Source organism: Vanellus vanellus, assembly GCF_965231255.1.
Source record: "Vanellus vanellus genome assembly, chromosome: 8".
In the NCBI taxonomy this organism is placed as follows: domain Eukaryota; kingdom Metazoa; phylum Chordata; class Aves; order Charadriiformes; family Charadriidae; genus Vanellus; species Vanellus vanellus.
This window is the reverse complement of record NC_138913.1, coordinates 12,679,659-12,695,364: the sequence shown is the minus strand read 5'-3', so window position 1 is coordinate 12,695,364 and position 15,706 is coordinate 12,679,659. Positions and strand designations below refer to the sequence as shown.

At 59.5% G+C, this 15,706-nt stretch overlaps 1 protein-coding gene across 1 annotated transcript; it reads right to left on the bottom strand.

The window, feature by feature from the left end:
• Positions 1–1,812: 1,812 nt before the first annotated feature.
• SLC51A (solute carrier family 51 member A) lies at positions 1,813–4,304 on the bottom strand. Its single transcript, XM_082487370.1, has 9 exons — positions 4,255–4,304; positions 3,982–4,076; positions 3,547–3,701; positions 3,361–3,434; positions 3,121–3,279; positions 2,882–2,993; positions 2,609–2,755; positions 2,317–2,422; positions 1,813–2,193 (listed from the first exon to the last, which is right to left on the bottom strand). The coding sequence occupies exons 1-9, from the start codon at positions 4,287–4,289 to the stop codon at positions 2,057–2,059; spliced, it is 1,020 nt and encodes a 339-aa protein (XP_082343496.1). The 5' UTR covers positions 4,290–4,304; the 3' UTR covers positions 1,813–2,056.
• Between the last annotated feature and the right edge of the window lie 11,402 nt (positions 4,305–15,706).

Genomic DNA, 15,706 nt, shown 5'->3' with positions numbered 1-15,706 from the left:
GCTAGCATGCATTGAAGAACATAGGGAGTTTGCTGCTGCTAAATCCAGAGGTGTCAACTCCTGCAAGAGAGTCCTACCTCAGTTCCTCTGTCGATCTGGGGTGTGGGGCTGCTGGCACCGGCAACCAGCCCCTGGAGAGGATTTTCTCGTGGCAGGGAACAGCAGCAGCAGGGCAAAGCTGAAAAGTGCCAAAGATGCTGGTAGAAGCAAGGCATGAAAAGCGTGGCACTTTTAACGGCATGCTAGTTAAGGTTGCAGGCAAAGATTTTTAATCTCTTGAGGAAATTATGGCACACGCCCGCACTGACATGATTTTGTGCATTTTATAGAGGGTTGGGACTTTACTGTGGGGTCCAGTTCTTGAGACTGGAGGCGGGTGCTGGAGCAGTGAATACACTTGGCAGTAGTGGTGACTTTGGTGGGACGGACCCTGCGTCTTGCCCCCTGCCTCCAGAGAGGGCTTTTTGCTGGTGTAAAGGTGTGGGTTTCCTACCTGCCCACAGAGAAGGAGCTGGGTCTGGCTGTCTGATGGCAGGAAATGAGTCCCATATTTTGCTGCTTGCCTGTGTGTTGCTTCTTGGCAAACCCATGAGATTGCTGGGAACCAGCGCTTCTGCTGGGGCGTAGAAAGCCGTGGTGGTAATGGCCATGCGCTGTTGCCCGCAGTTTGTTAAATTTGGCAATCTCATAACTAATCACCAGTTCGTCTTCCGGCTGAGCAGTTTCACTTTGAATACAGCCACCCACAAAAAGCTCAGAGTCACTTTTTTTCCTTCCTCCTCATGGGACAGAAAACTTGTTTTTTCCCTCAAAATGAATCAAATAAATAAAAGTCAGGAGCTTTGGCTTTCTGACTCTTCACTTCCCCAATGTCTCGCACTGGCCAGAGGTATTACATTGGGAGGGCAGGAGGGCACAGGTCAGGGGAAGCTTCAGCAGTGCCTGGCAGCAGGCTCTGGTCTTAGCCCTGGTGGTCTGGCGTCTGCTGCCCATCTCCAGCCATGCTGCATCGCCCAGTCCTGCTGTCACCTCGAGCCCCACAGCAGCCACTGCTTCGAGCTGGCCCTTCCTGGTCAGTGTTCGCTCTGCTGGTTTCTCTGTGTGGGCCTGTGTGCACACCAGTGTGTTGTACTGGCTTGTTCTGGAGTTGGGTTTTTGGCTTTTAATGTTTAGCCAAATAAATGCAAAGTCGTTTTACTCAGTGTGTGCCATATCCCTTGTGCCATATCCCTTCTGCCATCCTAGCACAGTCAGCTCCCGTTGTGGTCTCCTCACCTGCCGTCTTAGCAGTGGTTTGAGTGAGAAGATGCTTCAGTCGGAGGGGAGAAGATAACCCAGAGGTTTCTTCAAGTCATCATTGCTCATGATGTCTGTCTCCACCTATGTTATAGGTGCAGAGCAGATATTGCTACCAGAGCCGATCCTGGGCCAGGCTGGTTAAGGCAGCATTGACTAATTGCCTGTGTTATGAAGGTGCTTCAAGCCTCCTTCCTCTGCTTGGCCCCAGGCTGGCAGGTGTGGATGCTCCCATTGTTTTCTCAGGAGCAGACACTGCTGTGGAGGACATGCCCTCCAGACCTGCCCAGAGGTCTCAGGAGAAAACACCGCTGCCCTGGTGTTGCCTTGGTCGTCAGACCCCAGCCAGCAGCGCCCAGAGGTCAGTGTCACGGCTGGGTGTTAAGCACCCCATGGCAGCCCCATGCCGTGGCTGTGCTGGTCTGGGCTCCGTCTTCCTTCCCTTGTGTAGAGTCATCTCCCACCCAGCCTGGGCAGGAGGTGTTCCAAGCTCAATCACCAACGCAAGACTCAGGTAAAAATTTATCTTTATTCAGTGACAGACAAGAGTCCCCCATGCTGGAGGCAGCTTCATGGATCTCTTTGGCTTGTGGCCTTTGGGTTTCAGACCCTTTCACCCCACGCCAAGGTGCCCTTTTCCCCTCTGCCTCCTCTGCTGCTGGCAGCTCCCCAGGGCCAGAGGAGGAGGAGATGGTTGCACAGGGCAAACCAGCCCCCCAGCATTGCTCTGCCCCTCAGCACCTGCTTTGCTCCCTCCTGCTCATGCCTTGACCTCAGTGCCTGTGGATGGAAAGCTGACGGGCTGGTAGCCTGGCTTGTCATCCTGCTTGCGGTAGTACATGCGGGTCACCACTGCCAAGATGAAGGTTTGGGGGATCAACAGCTGCATGTTCATCTCTGGAAGAGGAGAAGAGTCATTTGAAGCTGCCTTCATCAGCCGTGCCCGTTCCCCATGCCCCGCTGTGCAATGGAGGGGCTCAGCTGGGAGCAGGTGATGCTACTTCCCCATCCCCAGCTTACGTTGTGACCTGGCCTTGGAGGAGAAGGGCGGCGAGCAGGCAATGCTGCCACTGTTGGCCAGGATGCTGAAGATGGCGGGCTGCAGTGCCGTCAGGAGGAGGAGGACCTGCAACCACCAACACCCAAGGTGGTGGTTGTCGTGCTGCTGCCAGGCTCCTGCCCTCTGCCTTCCCTGCTGTCCTGCAGCCAGACCTGGCTCTCGCCTGCAGCAGCTCCTGCCCCACCATCTCCTCCCCATTCATGCAGGAGGAGCCCCTCACCCAGGCAGGAGCTGGGCAGGACAGGGGCTCACCTGGAAGCAGGTGAACTTGGCCTTGATGTTCTGCTCGGTCAGGTGCAGACGGGCCTGTCGGAAGAGGATGCCCAGGGCCCACAGGCCAAAGAGGGTAGAGACACCAACCAGCGTGTTGATCCAGAGGGCCACGCTCTCTGCCGAGATCTGGTGGGGGGACACAGAGAAAACACACCTGGGCTGATAAAACTGCTGGGCAAAGTGAGGGCGGGTGGAGGCTCCCCGTCCGGGATGTCGTCCTGCCCGTGCCTGTGCCCGTGCCCTGGCACTCACGTCAGCAGGGTTGTAGTTCCCATCAGTGAACAGGACCAGCCCCAGGAAGACAGCGAACACCCTGCAGAATGCGTACTGGAAAGTCCCCAGCATCATCAGTTGAAGCTTTCTCCTGGAACAGTGAGAGAGACCAGTAGCACCCTGAGGTCCCCAAGCCCCTGCCCAGGGATTTCTACCCCAGCAGAAGCAGGGGATGAAAGCCCTCCTCGGGGGTAGGGGTTACTCCAGGTCTTCCTCACTTGCTCATGGTGATTCGGGGCAGGCAGGGACAGCAGCAGCAGCAGGGGCCGGTGCTGACCACCATGGGCACATCCTTCAGGGTGCTGACCACCGCCTCCTTCCCCCCGAAGCCCTCCACCATGACCAGCATCAGGAGGCAGAAGCAGATGGAGAAGTACCTGGGCAGGTGGAGGAGGAGGAAGGCAGGTCAGGCCCCGTGGGCTCCCCAGTGCCCCTGACCCGGGGTGGGCGATACTCACGCTGTGGTAGCCATCTCCACCACCATCATGGAGCGCGGGAACCACAGCCCAAAGCAGCTGACCACGGACACAACCTGAGGGAGACGTGAGCTTGGCACACTGCTGCTCCCCACCTTCTGCGGGCTGGCACCCCTTGGGCAACCCTGCCCCCCTGAGGTGATGCCCCACCCCCACACCCTGGCTCACCGTAGGGGCCGAGCTGCTCCAGCGGAGGGTTTTCATCTTGATGGGGCAGCGGATCTTGCGGGTGAGATAGAAAGCCTCTTCCACAAAGATCGCGACCGACAGTAGTGTCATGATGGTGGCGAGGCCCATGATGATGAGTTGGGCCACGTCCAGCTCTACCATGGAGGGGTGAGAAGCTGGCTCCATCCTGTCCTGTCCCCCCTGGGGCCACCATGGCAGGGAGCCACCACCCGACCCACCACTCCACAGGTTTGGGAAGCCCCTTGCCACATCCTTGGGGTGGGAGGCTGAGACCCCGGCAGCACCCCGCTGCCTTCCCCTTCCTCGGGGCTGGTCCCTGCCTGTACCTGCCACTGCCACCCCCCCGTCCTTCATCCCTGTCCTGCTCCCACCAGTGGCAAGATGAGGGTCCCCCCACCCAGTCCCCCCACCTACGCTGCAGCAGCTGCCGGGAGGTGGGTGGCAGGGAGAAGCAGGCTGCCGGCACGCTGAAGTTCCTGATCAGCATCTCCACCAACGGGCGGGGGAACCTGCAGAGAAGAAGGGGAGCGCTGCATGGGGCCAGCAGGGACACGGGGACACCCAGCCCTGCAGGCTCCCTGATGTCCCCTGGCCGGCTCATCCTTTACAGATGGAATAACCCCAAATCCTGCTCAAAAAAGTTGGAATCGCCCTGCCGCAAAGCAGCACGGGGTCCCCAGCACCCACCTGGGGTCTTCTGCCAGCTCCATGGTGGGGTCCATCCTGCTCTGCTCCTGCCCGGCTCTGTCCCAGTGGCTGTGGGGCTGCTCGGCACCGCCTGCCTCGGCTCCCCTCGCCGGCCCGCGGGGTCAGAGTCCCCAGGGCAGGGACCGCGGGGAGGCCGCCGCGCCTTGTTCCAGTTTAACCAGCAGCCTCCAGCGTTCTCCTCCCTCTCCCGCCGCTGCGGGCGCCCATTGGCGTGCCCCCACGCCGCCTCGGCCGCCCGGTTATTGACCCGGGGTGCTGGGAATGGTGGTTATCACCCATGCCCATGCGCCTGCGCGTCCCCAAGGCTTGGGGAGCAGGACACCTGCACTGGGGTGACACTGCCCACGCCACCCCCTCGGGCAGCCCGGGGGTGGGCTTGTGGTGCCAGGGGTCCCCATGGTGCCATGCAGGGTCCAGGACTTGTCCTCGTGTCCCGTCCCACCCCCAGCAGCGGTGGCCGGGTGGGAGGTGATGCTGCGGGGGCCGTGGGAAGCCTGCCAGACCCCGGGTGGCTCTGCGGGCCGTGTGAGGAGTTTGTGAGGGCTCAGCTCCCGGCAGCCCAGGGCTGAGCCCGGCTGAGAGCGGCTCCCACGACACTAGAGGGCAGGGCTGGCCCAAGGCTCAGCACCCCGGCTCAGCGCCGGGGAGGGGGACAGAGGGATGGAGGGGGCACACCAAATGGGGAGGTGGGGCATTAGGCGTGGGAAGCAGTGTATTCTTGCCCTAGGTGGATCCCAGCATCCTCATGGGTCCCAGGGGTGCCCACCACTCCTAGTGTCCTCCCAGTACCCCAAGGAAAGTGAGTGTTGGTTTGTACTGGGTCCCCAGGGACCTTCAAGCCCCCACCTTTTGCCCCTCTGGCAGTGGGCTCCTGCTGAAGCCAGAGTGGCACCGACACCCCAAAACTCAATCTGGCTATTGCTGTAAAAGACAATAAAAAATGCTTCTATAAATATATTAACATCAAAAGGAGGACTAGGGAGAATCTTCCTCCTTTATTGGCTGCAGGGGGAAACACAGTGATTAAGGACAAGGAAAAGGCTGAGGTACTAAACGCCTTCTTTGCCTCAGTCTTTAATAGCAGGACTCATTGTTTGTTGGGTACCCAGCCCCTTGAGCTGGAAGACAGGAATGGGGACCAGAATGAGACCCCCATCATCCAAGAGGAAACGGTCAGTGACCTGCTGAACCACCGAGACACACACGAGTCTATGGGGCCGGATGGGTTAGACCCAGGAGTGCTGAAGGAGTCAGCGGATGTGCTCACCAGACCACTCTTCATAATTTATCAGCAGTCCTGGCTAACCGGGGAGGTGCCAATAAGAGACCTTATTGCTCTCCACAACTACCTGAAAGGAGGTTGTAGAGAGGTGGGTATTAGTCTCTTCTCAAAAGTTACAACCAATAGGACAAGAGGAAATGGCATCAATTTGCACCAGGGGAGGTTTAGGTTAGTAATTAGGAAAAACTTCTACACTGAAAGGTTATCAAAGACTGAACAGGCTGCCCAGGGAAGTGGTTGAATCGCCATCCTTGGATGTATTTAAAAGCCATATAGATATGGTGCTCAGGGACACGGTTTAGAAGTGGGCCCAGTAGAGTTAGATAACGGTTGGACTTGATGATCTTAAAGGTCTTTTCCAACCATAATGATTCTATGATTCTATGAAAGGGTCTCCAGCACCCTGCTGTGGGAGCAGGATGCTGCAGTTGCCATGGGAATGAGATATGGGGGGGAATGCTGCAGTTGCCATGGGAATGGAAGGGGGGGCGGGGAGGATGGGGATGCTGTGGTTGCCAAGGGAACGGAATGGTGGGATTTGTTGTGCTGTGGCTGCCATGGGAGCAGAATGCTGTCCATCCTGTGAGGCCCGGGCCCTGCAGCTGCCCAGTCCACCACGGAGCTGCTCATCCCCCATCATTTCAGCACCCTCATCTACCTGAGCTCGCTGTTCTCCTTCCTGTAAGTTACCTCATAGCCACGGGCCAAGCCCCATCCTGGGGACGTGGGGCAGCAGAGACTGAGACACCGGTCTCCTGGAGATGTTAGAGCCAGGCATCAGCTCAAACGGCCTGGATCTGCGTCCTCTTCCCCAACACCAGTCCAATTCCAGCAGCCCCTGGGGCTGAGCACCCCAAGGCTCTCTGCTCGCTCTCAGCCTCTCCCGCGGCAGCCCCAGGGCCTGACCCTGGCCCCGTCTTCCCTGTACCCCGCCTGCAGGAGTGGCTGGCTGGCTCTGCGCATCGTGCTGCTGGTCCCCAGCTCCACCACCGTCCTTTTCCTCTTGTCTCTTGTCAGCTTGGTCCTGCTCAGCTTGGTCAACTGGTCTCCTCCAGCTAGGTGGGGTGACAGGGGAGCAGGGGCTGCTCTGTGGCAGGGTGACCCCAGGGGTCTGTGGGGGACACAGTCTCCTCACGTGTCTCCTCCAGCTAGGTGGCCTGGGAGGACAGGCTGAAGCAGGGGCTCTGCAGCACAGCGAGAGAGCGCTGCCCGTGTGGGTGCCACAGTCACAGCTGGCCACACGTCCTCCGCTGTCCCCACTGCATCTGCTCCGTGGAGGTGAGGGACATGGGGTGCCCTGGGAGCCGGGAGGCTCTGTGCGTTATTTGGGGTGCTGCGCACACCCGGCCCTACCCACCCCACCCCATCCCACCCCTCAGCCCCATTAACCGAGCCCTGCACCCCTGTGCCTACACACTGTATACCCCTCCCCATCCTGCCCTATATACTGTGCCCCCCACACCTAACCTGGCACACTGCACCCCATAAACCCTATCTGTAACTTGCACGCTCATCCCTACACGCTGCACCCCGTATACCCCCATCCCTATACATTACAGTGTGCACACCCAGCCCTGTACATTGTGCCTGGCCCACACAGCTCACTGTGTTGCCCCCTAAGCCCCTGCCCATACATCCTGCACGCTGCACACCCAGTCCTGTGCACTCAGACACCCCTTGCACGCCCCTTGCACACACAGACACTCTCACCCCCGCCTTGCACAAGAACACCCCCCTGCAGACAGGGTCCCTGCGTGCAGCACTGGGCAGAGGGCAGCCACAGCCCTGGGTGGTCCCAGCCCCACGCGGTGCACAGGACCTATGGAGTACCCCCAGCCCAGCGCCCCTGTGCTGCACCAGTTTCACCAGCATTGCCTCCGGCTGAAGAAACACATCAGCTCCTACGACATCTGCTGCATGATGGTCACCACGGGCTGTCTCATGGCAGTCCTGCTGTCCTGCTTCGTCTACCTGGTGATCATCCCCTTGTGGTCCATCACCACAGCAATGATGTGCATGTATCCTTGGCCTGGGGAGGCAGAGCCCTGCCCTGGCACGCACGCACACATGCTGCGCCACCCAGGCTGTCACATGCAGGAGCCTATTCCCCTGCCTGCATGTGTCCACAGCACGGGGGCATGTGATGGACCCCTTTGACCAGCCCGCCTGTGTCTGTTTGTCCTTAACTCACTGCTCCAGCATCATGACGACCCTCCTTGCCGCTGTCTGCCTGAGCCTGATTGAGCCCTGGGTCCCCTGCGTCCCCCAAGCACAGCACACCCCTTGGTGCCAGGTACGGCTGCAGGGCATGGAGCATCTCACCAGCTCGGGAGAGGGAAGTAGGACATGGCTGGACCCCAAGCCCAGACCAGGGGGGCAGCCCCAAATATCAATGCTCTGTGTGAGTTGGTCCCCCCATGCACGCCTACACGTGCACGGGGGGGCTCCATCGCTGCACACACTCCCCTCTCAGTGCCAGACTCACCGGTGACACCCAGCAGCACTGACCCACTGCACCGAACCCTCAGCCCCAACACCATGCCCAAGCCCACCCTGCCTTACCCCGCATGGGGGCAGGACACATCCGCCGCACCGTCCTGCTGTGGGTGGCGCATTGTGGGGCTGGGTGTCACCTGTGGGGCTGAGTGTCACCACCCCAGAGCTGCCCTGCGGTGATACACAAGGCTCTCACTGCTGCAGCCCACACCAGAGATGGGTACGGAGAAGGAAAATGCAGTGGGATGGGGTAGCCAAGGGTCCCTCCAACTTCTCCTTTTGTTCCAGTTCCTGTCCACGCTTGGGATGGGTGGTCCTCGGCCCACCAGGGTCCATGGCCACCCTCCTCCCCCAGTTACCCTTCTCCACACAGGCTGCTACTACCACGGCCAAAAACTGGCAGGACTGGCAGGAGCCAACGGCAGGTGAGCATCCCCTGGCATGGGCAGGACAGAGGGGCCACGCAAGGCTCCGGGCAAGCCCCACCAACCAGCTCAACCTCAGCTCCAGACCCCGGGATGCTCCAGGACAGAGCAGCACCGGGCACGGGGAGCCCCTTTCCTGCCCAAAACACCTTCAGCAGAGAAGGAAAGTGGAGCATCGAGATGGCAGTCATGCACCCACCACCCCAGGGCAAGGGGGAGTTTGAAGGCTCATGGCCCCCTCGGCATTTGGGGCTGTTTTGCCCTGAGGAGCTGGTGGAGGGGGCCAGCTGCAGCACTGGCAAATCTCCCCATTTGCTCAGTTAGCTTTTTTATTTTAAGCAAAACTGTTTGACCGTTGAAATCCTGCCCCCAAAAAAAAGCCAAACGGACCCTCTCAGCATGCCTGCATCGCCCACGCTGCTGCTTTGTCAGCGTTCCCCAATACTTAGAAAAGCGCTCGAAATGCAAATATTTGCATGGGTTTTTAGACAGTTTTCCACCCGTCTCTAATTCCCTGTGGTTATGGCCGGAAAGGCCAATCCCGGTGGGAATGGCAGGCTCCCAGCCGACCATCACCAGCGTCCCCACGGCCAGGACACAACGGGGAACGAAAATCCTCATTCAAAGCCCTGGTAGGAGCTGGTAGGAGGCCAAAACACATTCATCCTCACACTCTCCTCTCCCACCCAGAGTCTGGGGCCATGGTTGATGGTGAGGACGCCGAGGAGTGAGACACACCAAGTTCAGACTGTGGTCCAGCCGGACAAGCAGACAATAAAGATCTTCACCCCAAGCTTTTGGTGATCCATGGTCACTGCTGTCCCAGCACACAGAGGGATGGACTCTGCTCAGCACGACAGAGTGGCCAGGACGCTCTCTATCCCAAGGGACATCTCTCGCTCTGCCCAGACCCTGTGCCAGGCAGGACCAGAACCCTGAGAGCAACGGGACCCTGTGGCGCAGGGGAATACCTGACACCCACCTCTGGGGGAAACCACACTCCACAGGCACCTCATCGTAGGGATGCCCATCCTCTGCATGACCACAGGTGGCCCTGGCAGCCCCCACCCCAAGGGGTTAGGGGAGAGATGGTGTTACCGCCCCACTGGTGTCCCGGCAGCACCCTGCTGAGCTGCTGTAAGCAGGAGGGTGGGCACCACTCAAGAGAAACAAATAAAATATGGAACTCAACCAGACTTGTGAAAGGGACATGAAAGCCTTTCCCAGGGCTCTGGTCCCATCTGCCACCCCCCCCCCACCCCCCCGCCAGCCCCTGCAAGCTTCGCCTCAGCAAGGAAACCACCACTGAGAGTTTGATGGAAGTGGATGGGGGGGCCAGATCCTGTTGACGGTCACGGGAGGCTGCTGCCACCACCCGCCTTTGCACGCCACACAGCAAACCTGCACCAACTGCCCGGCGCGATGGCCTCGCCTGGACCCCTGCAAACCCAGCAGCGTCACGCTCACCGCCAGGCTGGAGAGGTGTCCCGGGCCCCTCAAGTGTCCCCCTGCAATGGCCAGCGTGGGGCCGTGGCGATGCCCCCAGCCCTGGCCCCAGCGCGGCAGGGATGGGGCCGGCTCCCCTCGCCCCCAGGACTGGAGCCGCCCCGCTGATAGGGCTGCGGGGAGCCCTGCCCATGGCTGGCCCACAGATAACGCCCGTGTGCTCCCCACCGATTGCCCGAGAGGTGGGAGATACGAGGAGGGGGCCGGAGGGTTACTGCAGGGCTGTGAGGCACCGGGCCCCTGTGGGTCCCCTTCTCTGGGCAGGGGAAGGCTCCCTGGCTCCCCCGAAAGCACAGCTGGGGAGGCACAAAGCGTGGACCCTCTGGCAGCCTCAAATGCTCCCCTTCCCAGCAGGAAACAATCCCACCGGCACTGGAAAACTCCCGGTGCCCTGCAAACCCACAGGGCTGCATCACAGGCTCGTGGCAAGGCAGGGTCAAGGATACCACCATGCCTCAGTTTCCCCATCTGTAAAATGGGGCAAGAGCCCTGCGGCACGAGGGCCGAGAGGGCTCAGTCTCTTATCGTTCCGATGCCCATGGAGAGACCCGTGCCAGATGTTATTTATAGACCAAGCTGGCATTTCAGACAGGGACACGCTACCGGCTGCCTCCAGCTTCTGCCTCAAGGTCACGAGGAGAAGCTCTGGCCTCAGAGGGGCTCAAGGGGTCCTGCCAGCATCAGTCTCCCCTCCTGGGCAGGGAAAATCCCCCTTCTCCCAGCATGAAGGAGTAAGGATCATCCCCACTGGACACACCAGGAGAGCTCCTTCCGCAGCCCCGAGCCCCCTGCCCGGCTGCAGGTGGTGGGACACAACAGTGGGGTGGCCATGGGACAGTGATGGTGGGGTGAGAGCAGTGGCATGCAGCACGCTGAGGGTGTCACCCCTAGAGAGGGCTGCGTCACCCTTTCCCCCCCGCCCCAGGGGTGAGAGTGCAAGGGCGACTGGGGATTTTCGCTAACCAGAGCAGCACACCGCTTCACGGAAAAGCCAGCCCCCAGATATTTCATCATCCCCTCCCTCGCTCTCTCTGGAGAGGCAGAAGCGGTGCAGAGGATGCGTGGGGAAAGTCCCCCCCGTATCCCGCTCCCCGCCAGCCCCGGCTCTCAGAAACATCACTCAGCTGCAGCCGTGGGGCCGGCTCCTGCGCACAGCCCCGGTGGAACCCCCGGGGACCCTCCTGCCCCCATCCCTGCCCCCACAGATGCTGACATCCTGAACAAGCCTCTGTGCCACAGGGCCAGGCTGGGGAGAGAAGTGGGATGTTGACACAACTGGGGGCATCACAGAGGGGTCAGTCCCCGGGGAACTCACTCGTGGGCACTCAGTGGCCTGACCCTGCAAGTCATGGCAGCAAAATGCCTTTTCTTGAAACTGCTGAGACTTCTTCACCATATATATATATATGTAGTTGGGGTTTTTTTAATGGAAAAGCAATACATATGTATACCCACACACACATATATATATATGACTTTATATACTATATAGGATCTTCTGTAGTGTGTATATATTGCAGTGAGGTGGGATGGGTGTGCCCTCAAGAGAGGAACAGCACGTCCCCACGGGCTTGCTTATCGCCCCAGCCGTAGCCTCAATCACACTTCCAAACCAGTGCTCCCAGGGGACTGGCCCTGCCGCTCCTGCCCCCTGTGTCCCCCTAGCCCCAAAGGTGACCGAAGGGGAAACCCAGGGCATGGAGCTGCCCTTCGCAGTGCCCAGCTTCCCGTTACTCTCACTTTGAGGGTCTGTCTCCTGGCAGGAGGAGAGGAGGAGGATGGTGGGGCTTGTCCCTGGCCTGGGAGGAAGAGGAGCCCACCGTGAGTGGGAAGAAGCCTGACAGAAGCTGGATGAAACCCTTCTCCCGTCTAGACCGAGGCCATCAGAGCAGCTTTGATGGCTCCAGCATCCTCCTCCTTTCTGAACACAGCCTCACAGATGAGGCACCCGATAACACCCCCCTTCTGCCCAGCCCTTCTGGACTCCTTTTCTGTTTGCTTTTCCTCCCAGCGGCCCCATGTCCGGCACTGCCGCGCTCAGCCGGAGTGGAAGCGACCGAGCCGCGGGGCTCAGCGTGGCGGGGGCTTTGTCTCCTTCAAAGGGGACGAACAAACGGCCGGCGGTCCCCAACCTGGCCTGGGGGGATCCTGCGGAAATACCGCAGTTGACACCCTCGGGCACTGCTTCCTCGCTGCTCCGAGGCTTCGGATTCAAAGCGTTTTGCTGCCGTAAGGCAACATCTGCATTTCCAGCGGGCGGCCCGGTGAAACGCCGCCGGTTTCTTAGAGGCGCCTCCAACCTCCAAATGAAAAGGCACCTTGTCTGAAAAACAGAAGGGCTTTTTTTCTGCCGCAGCCACCTAAAATATTGCACGTCACTGCTTATGTTTGCTTTTTGTGAATGAGGAGGTAAAAACACACTCAGCGTGGGCTGCAGGCATTTGCTTTGGTTGCGAGTTTTATTTTCATAGTTGTCTGTCTCCTGCAAGAAGCTTGCAGGTGAAAATGCTGAGGCTTTTAAAAAAGCCCGGCCTCAAACCGACAAATATTTTCCCAGAGAGCCAGCAGAGAGGCGGCGTGTTTGTGGAAGGGGGGATGCTGCTCCCCTGATGGCCCCAAGCCCTCCCGCCTTCCCAACAGCCACCCGCCGGCCTCGGCCACGCTACGGGGACACCTGCAAAGGCCATGAGTCGGGCACAGGGAGCAGTCCTGCTCACCAGGGAAAACCCTTCGGCCCTTGGTGGGTCTCCTTCAGCAGGTCAAGGCTGTCTCGGAGCGACGGTGCTTCCCATCGCAGGTGGGAGGTGGAAAGCATCCTGAGTGCAGCTCAGTGGGAACCAAGAAAAACACCTTCTTTCCGCTCCTGTCGCCTCCACCGGTGCCGGATCCACGCCACGGTGCCGGGCAAGCGTTCCCGCCCCGTTGCCCACTCCCTCTTTCTTTGGCAGGCAAGCAGGCAGAGGGGCAGGAGAGGGTGGACATGCCCAGAGAGGTGTGGGCACACACATGGGTGCCCGTGTCGGGTGTGCGTGTGGATAGGGGTGTATGTGTGGACTTACACGTGTGTGTGTGCCCATATTGAGACATAGATGCGTGGGTGCATGTGGTTTTGTCCACCTGGCTGGCGTCCACGCCTGCGAGCACGGCACCCTACGGGGTGCAGGGAGCCATGGCAGGGGGTGGTGGGGATCCAGCATCACCCGCTCTTGCTTGCTGTCAGCAAAGCAACGCTCAGCCCTGGCCAAGCCTCTGTCCCGGGTCTCACTTCTTCCCCCAGGTCCCTGCTGAGGGTTAAAGCGAAGGGAGACAGCATTTCACCCCCAGGCTCCAATGGTGAGGAGGAGGAGAGGAGGGAGGGCTGCGGCAGCACCAGTTCCTCCCAAGAGGTGTGCATCGCCACACACACCTTTGCCTCTTTTTCATCACGGGGTAATAAATAAAACCTCTGCATTCACATCTGGGCAAAGCCATAAAAGCCGCTGGGACATGCACAGGCAAAGAAAGGTGCTTTCTCCAGAGCAAAGTAATCTCACCCAACAAAACCCACGACTGCACCCAGCTGAGGAGGGAGCCGGGAAGGGGACATGGTGGGGACAGTGCCTGCTCGGGGCTGGAGGCTGTCACGGGGCAGACAGGCTGGGATGGGAAGGTCAGCAATTTGGCACGGGGCTGCTTACGTCTTGTTTCCAAGAGCTGGGGGAGTCATAGTCCTTCTCCTGGGAGATTTGCCCTTGAGGTGCTGACCTGCTTCACATGCCCCAGGGAAAACGACACCCCCGGCTCACATTTAAATCACCCCTGCCTGCTGCCTGCCCCTGCACGAAGCAGGGGCTGCCTGCGAACTGCAGCCCGCGGGTTTCACCTCAGCCCCCCCCCCGGGACCCCGCAACAGCCCAAAGGAAAGGCCCCCCGGCGCCTGAGTGCCGAAAGCATCCCGAGCCCTGTGGCTGCCGGAGCCGGACCGAGCTCCCCTGGTTTGAGCAGCACGTCTCACCCTCCGCTCCGTAAATAAACCCACAAGGCACATGGCATCGCCTGGGCCCCCATGGCACAAAGCTGGCACCCAGGCAGCCCCGGGCAGGTGTCGCAGCCGCTGCCAGTGCAGATAAGGGGCAATTAGCAAGTGGGGAGAAACCTCCCACTCTCCCTGCTCAGCCCGGCTGTGCTAATCCCACCCCAATTAAAGCCCCCTTTTTGCTTTCAGATACTGCTGTGAGAGATTAATCTGCTTTAAAACAAGGCATTTCCAGCAGGCGGACAAGACAAAGCCAAATCTCGGGTTGCAAAAGGCTCCAGCACCTGCCTGGGAGCGTTTAATTACCCTGACAATGGCTCCAAAAGCAGAAAAGCCACCGAGGCCAGGAGAGCCCTGCAATCAAAAACCCACAGAGGAGGCACTGGCTTAGCCTGCTGCTCCGGGGCGCCTGGGGCCAGCGCCTGCAGGTTTCGCCCATTTCCCAAGAGCAGAACCATTATCCAGCCCTCTTGGGGACACTTTTTTTTCTTTGAGCTTTTTTTTTTTGCTGAGCTTGTCACGCTGCACAGGGTGCTGGCTGCTTCTTCATGTTGGCTTGTGGTTTGTTTTATTTTTTTTTTTTTTCTTTTGTCCTTTGGGCTGCTCTTTTGCCAACAAATGCACTTTATAAAAACACAAAGCAGTGGCCAGGTCTAATCTCCCGCGTCAACATGCTCCCTTATCGCGGAGGGTGGTTCCAGCCAAGCAGGCTCGGGCTGTCCTTTATCCGAAGGTGGCAGCGCGTGCATGCGTTGCAGAGCAAATCAGAGGCAAAACTTCCCCCGGTTTTCCAGCCCCTTCCCAGGCCATTTTGGGAGCAGAGGAGTGAGCAGAGAGGGACTCTTTCAGGACTGATCCTGCTAGAGAGGTACTGCAGAGCCCTGTAGGGCCAGTGCATGTCCAGTGAACAAAGCAGACCCCCTCTCGCCACATCTTCATGTCCGTCACGGCTCCATCCAGACATGGCTCAGAGCTCGGCTTTCCGAGGCTGTTGGGTGACAGTCACTCTCCTTCTGGCTACATGGGCTTCTCAAGCAAAACACCACAATGTGGATGGCATCCCTGGCTTTCTAGGATTCAAACCAGCAGGTCTGGAAGGGAAAATCCCCGGCAGCCCCTAGCTGCGGCACCCATTGATTCGAGAGAGGTGCTTGTGAAAATGCACACAAAGCGGACAAAGCGCTTTGCAAAAATGCCTGCCTGGAGGCGCACCAAAGGAAGGAAGAGGGGGAATGTGTGCTGCGCTCCAGGTACAGACCAGCAAGGGCCAAAAGAAAGTGGGACCGAGGAACTCATCAGAAACCCATGATCTGGAGGCAGAGACCCTCGGAGCTGTGTCCCAGCTCCCGCCTGGGTCTTCTTCCTGCTGCCGTCTTCTCTCTTTCCGCTTCCCACTGCTCAAACCCTCTGCCCCTTGTGCTGACAGGATGCCGGGGCCGCGGGCAGCCATCAAACACACGGGCGGTGCAGAGCCGGACAGACCTTTGATGTGGCCCAGGGCGGCCACCGCGCTGCGTCCCCTTGCTTTTCAAAGGCCCTGTCCTTGGCTATTGTGCACACATCCTGAGCTTGTTTGTACACTCCTCGGAGGTCCCCAGCCCCACAGCCCCCTGCCGCAGCCACAGCCGCCCTGACCGCCAGATAAAAGCAGCCAGGCTCACCGGGCAGCGCCGCTATCAGAGCAAGGACAAGCGGCACGGTCTCGCG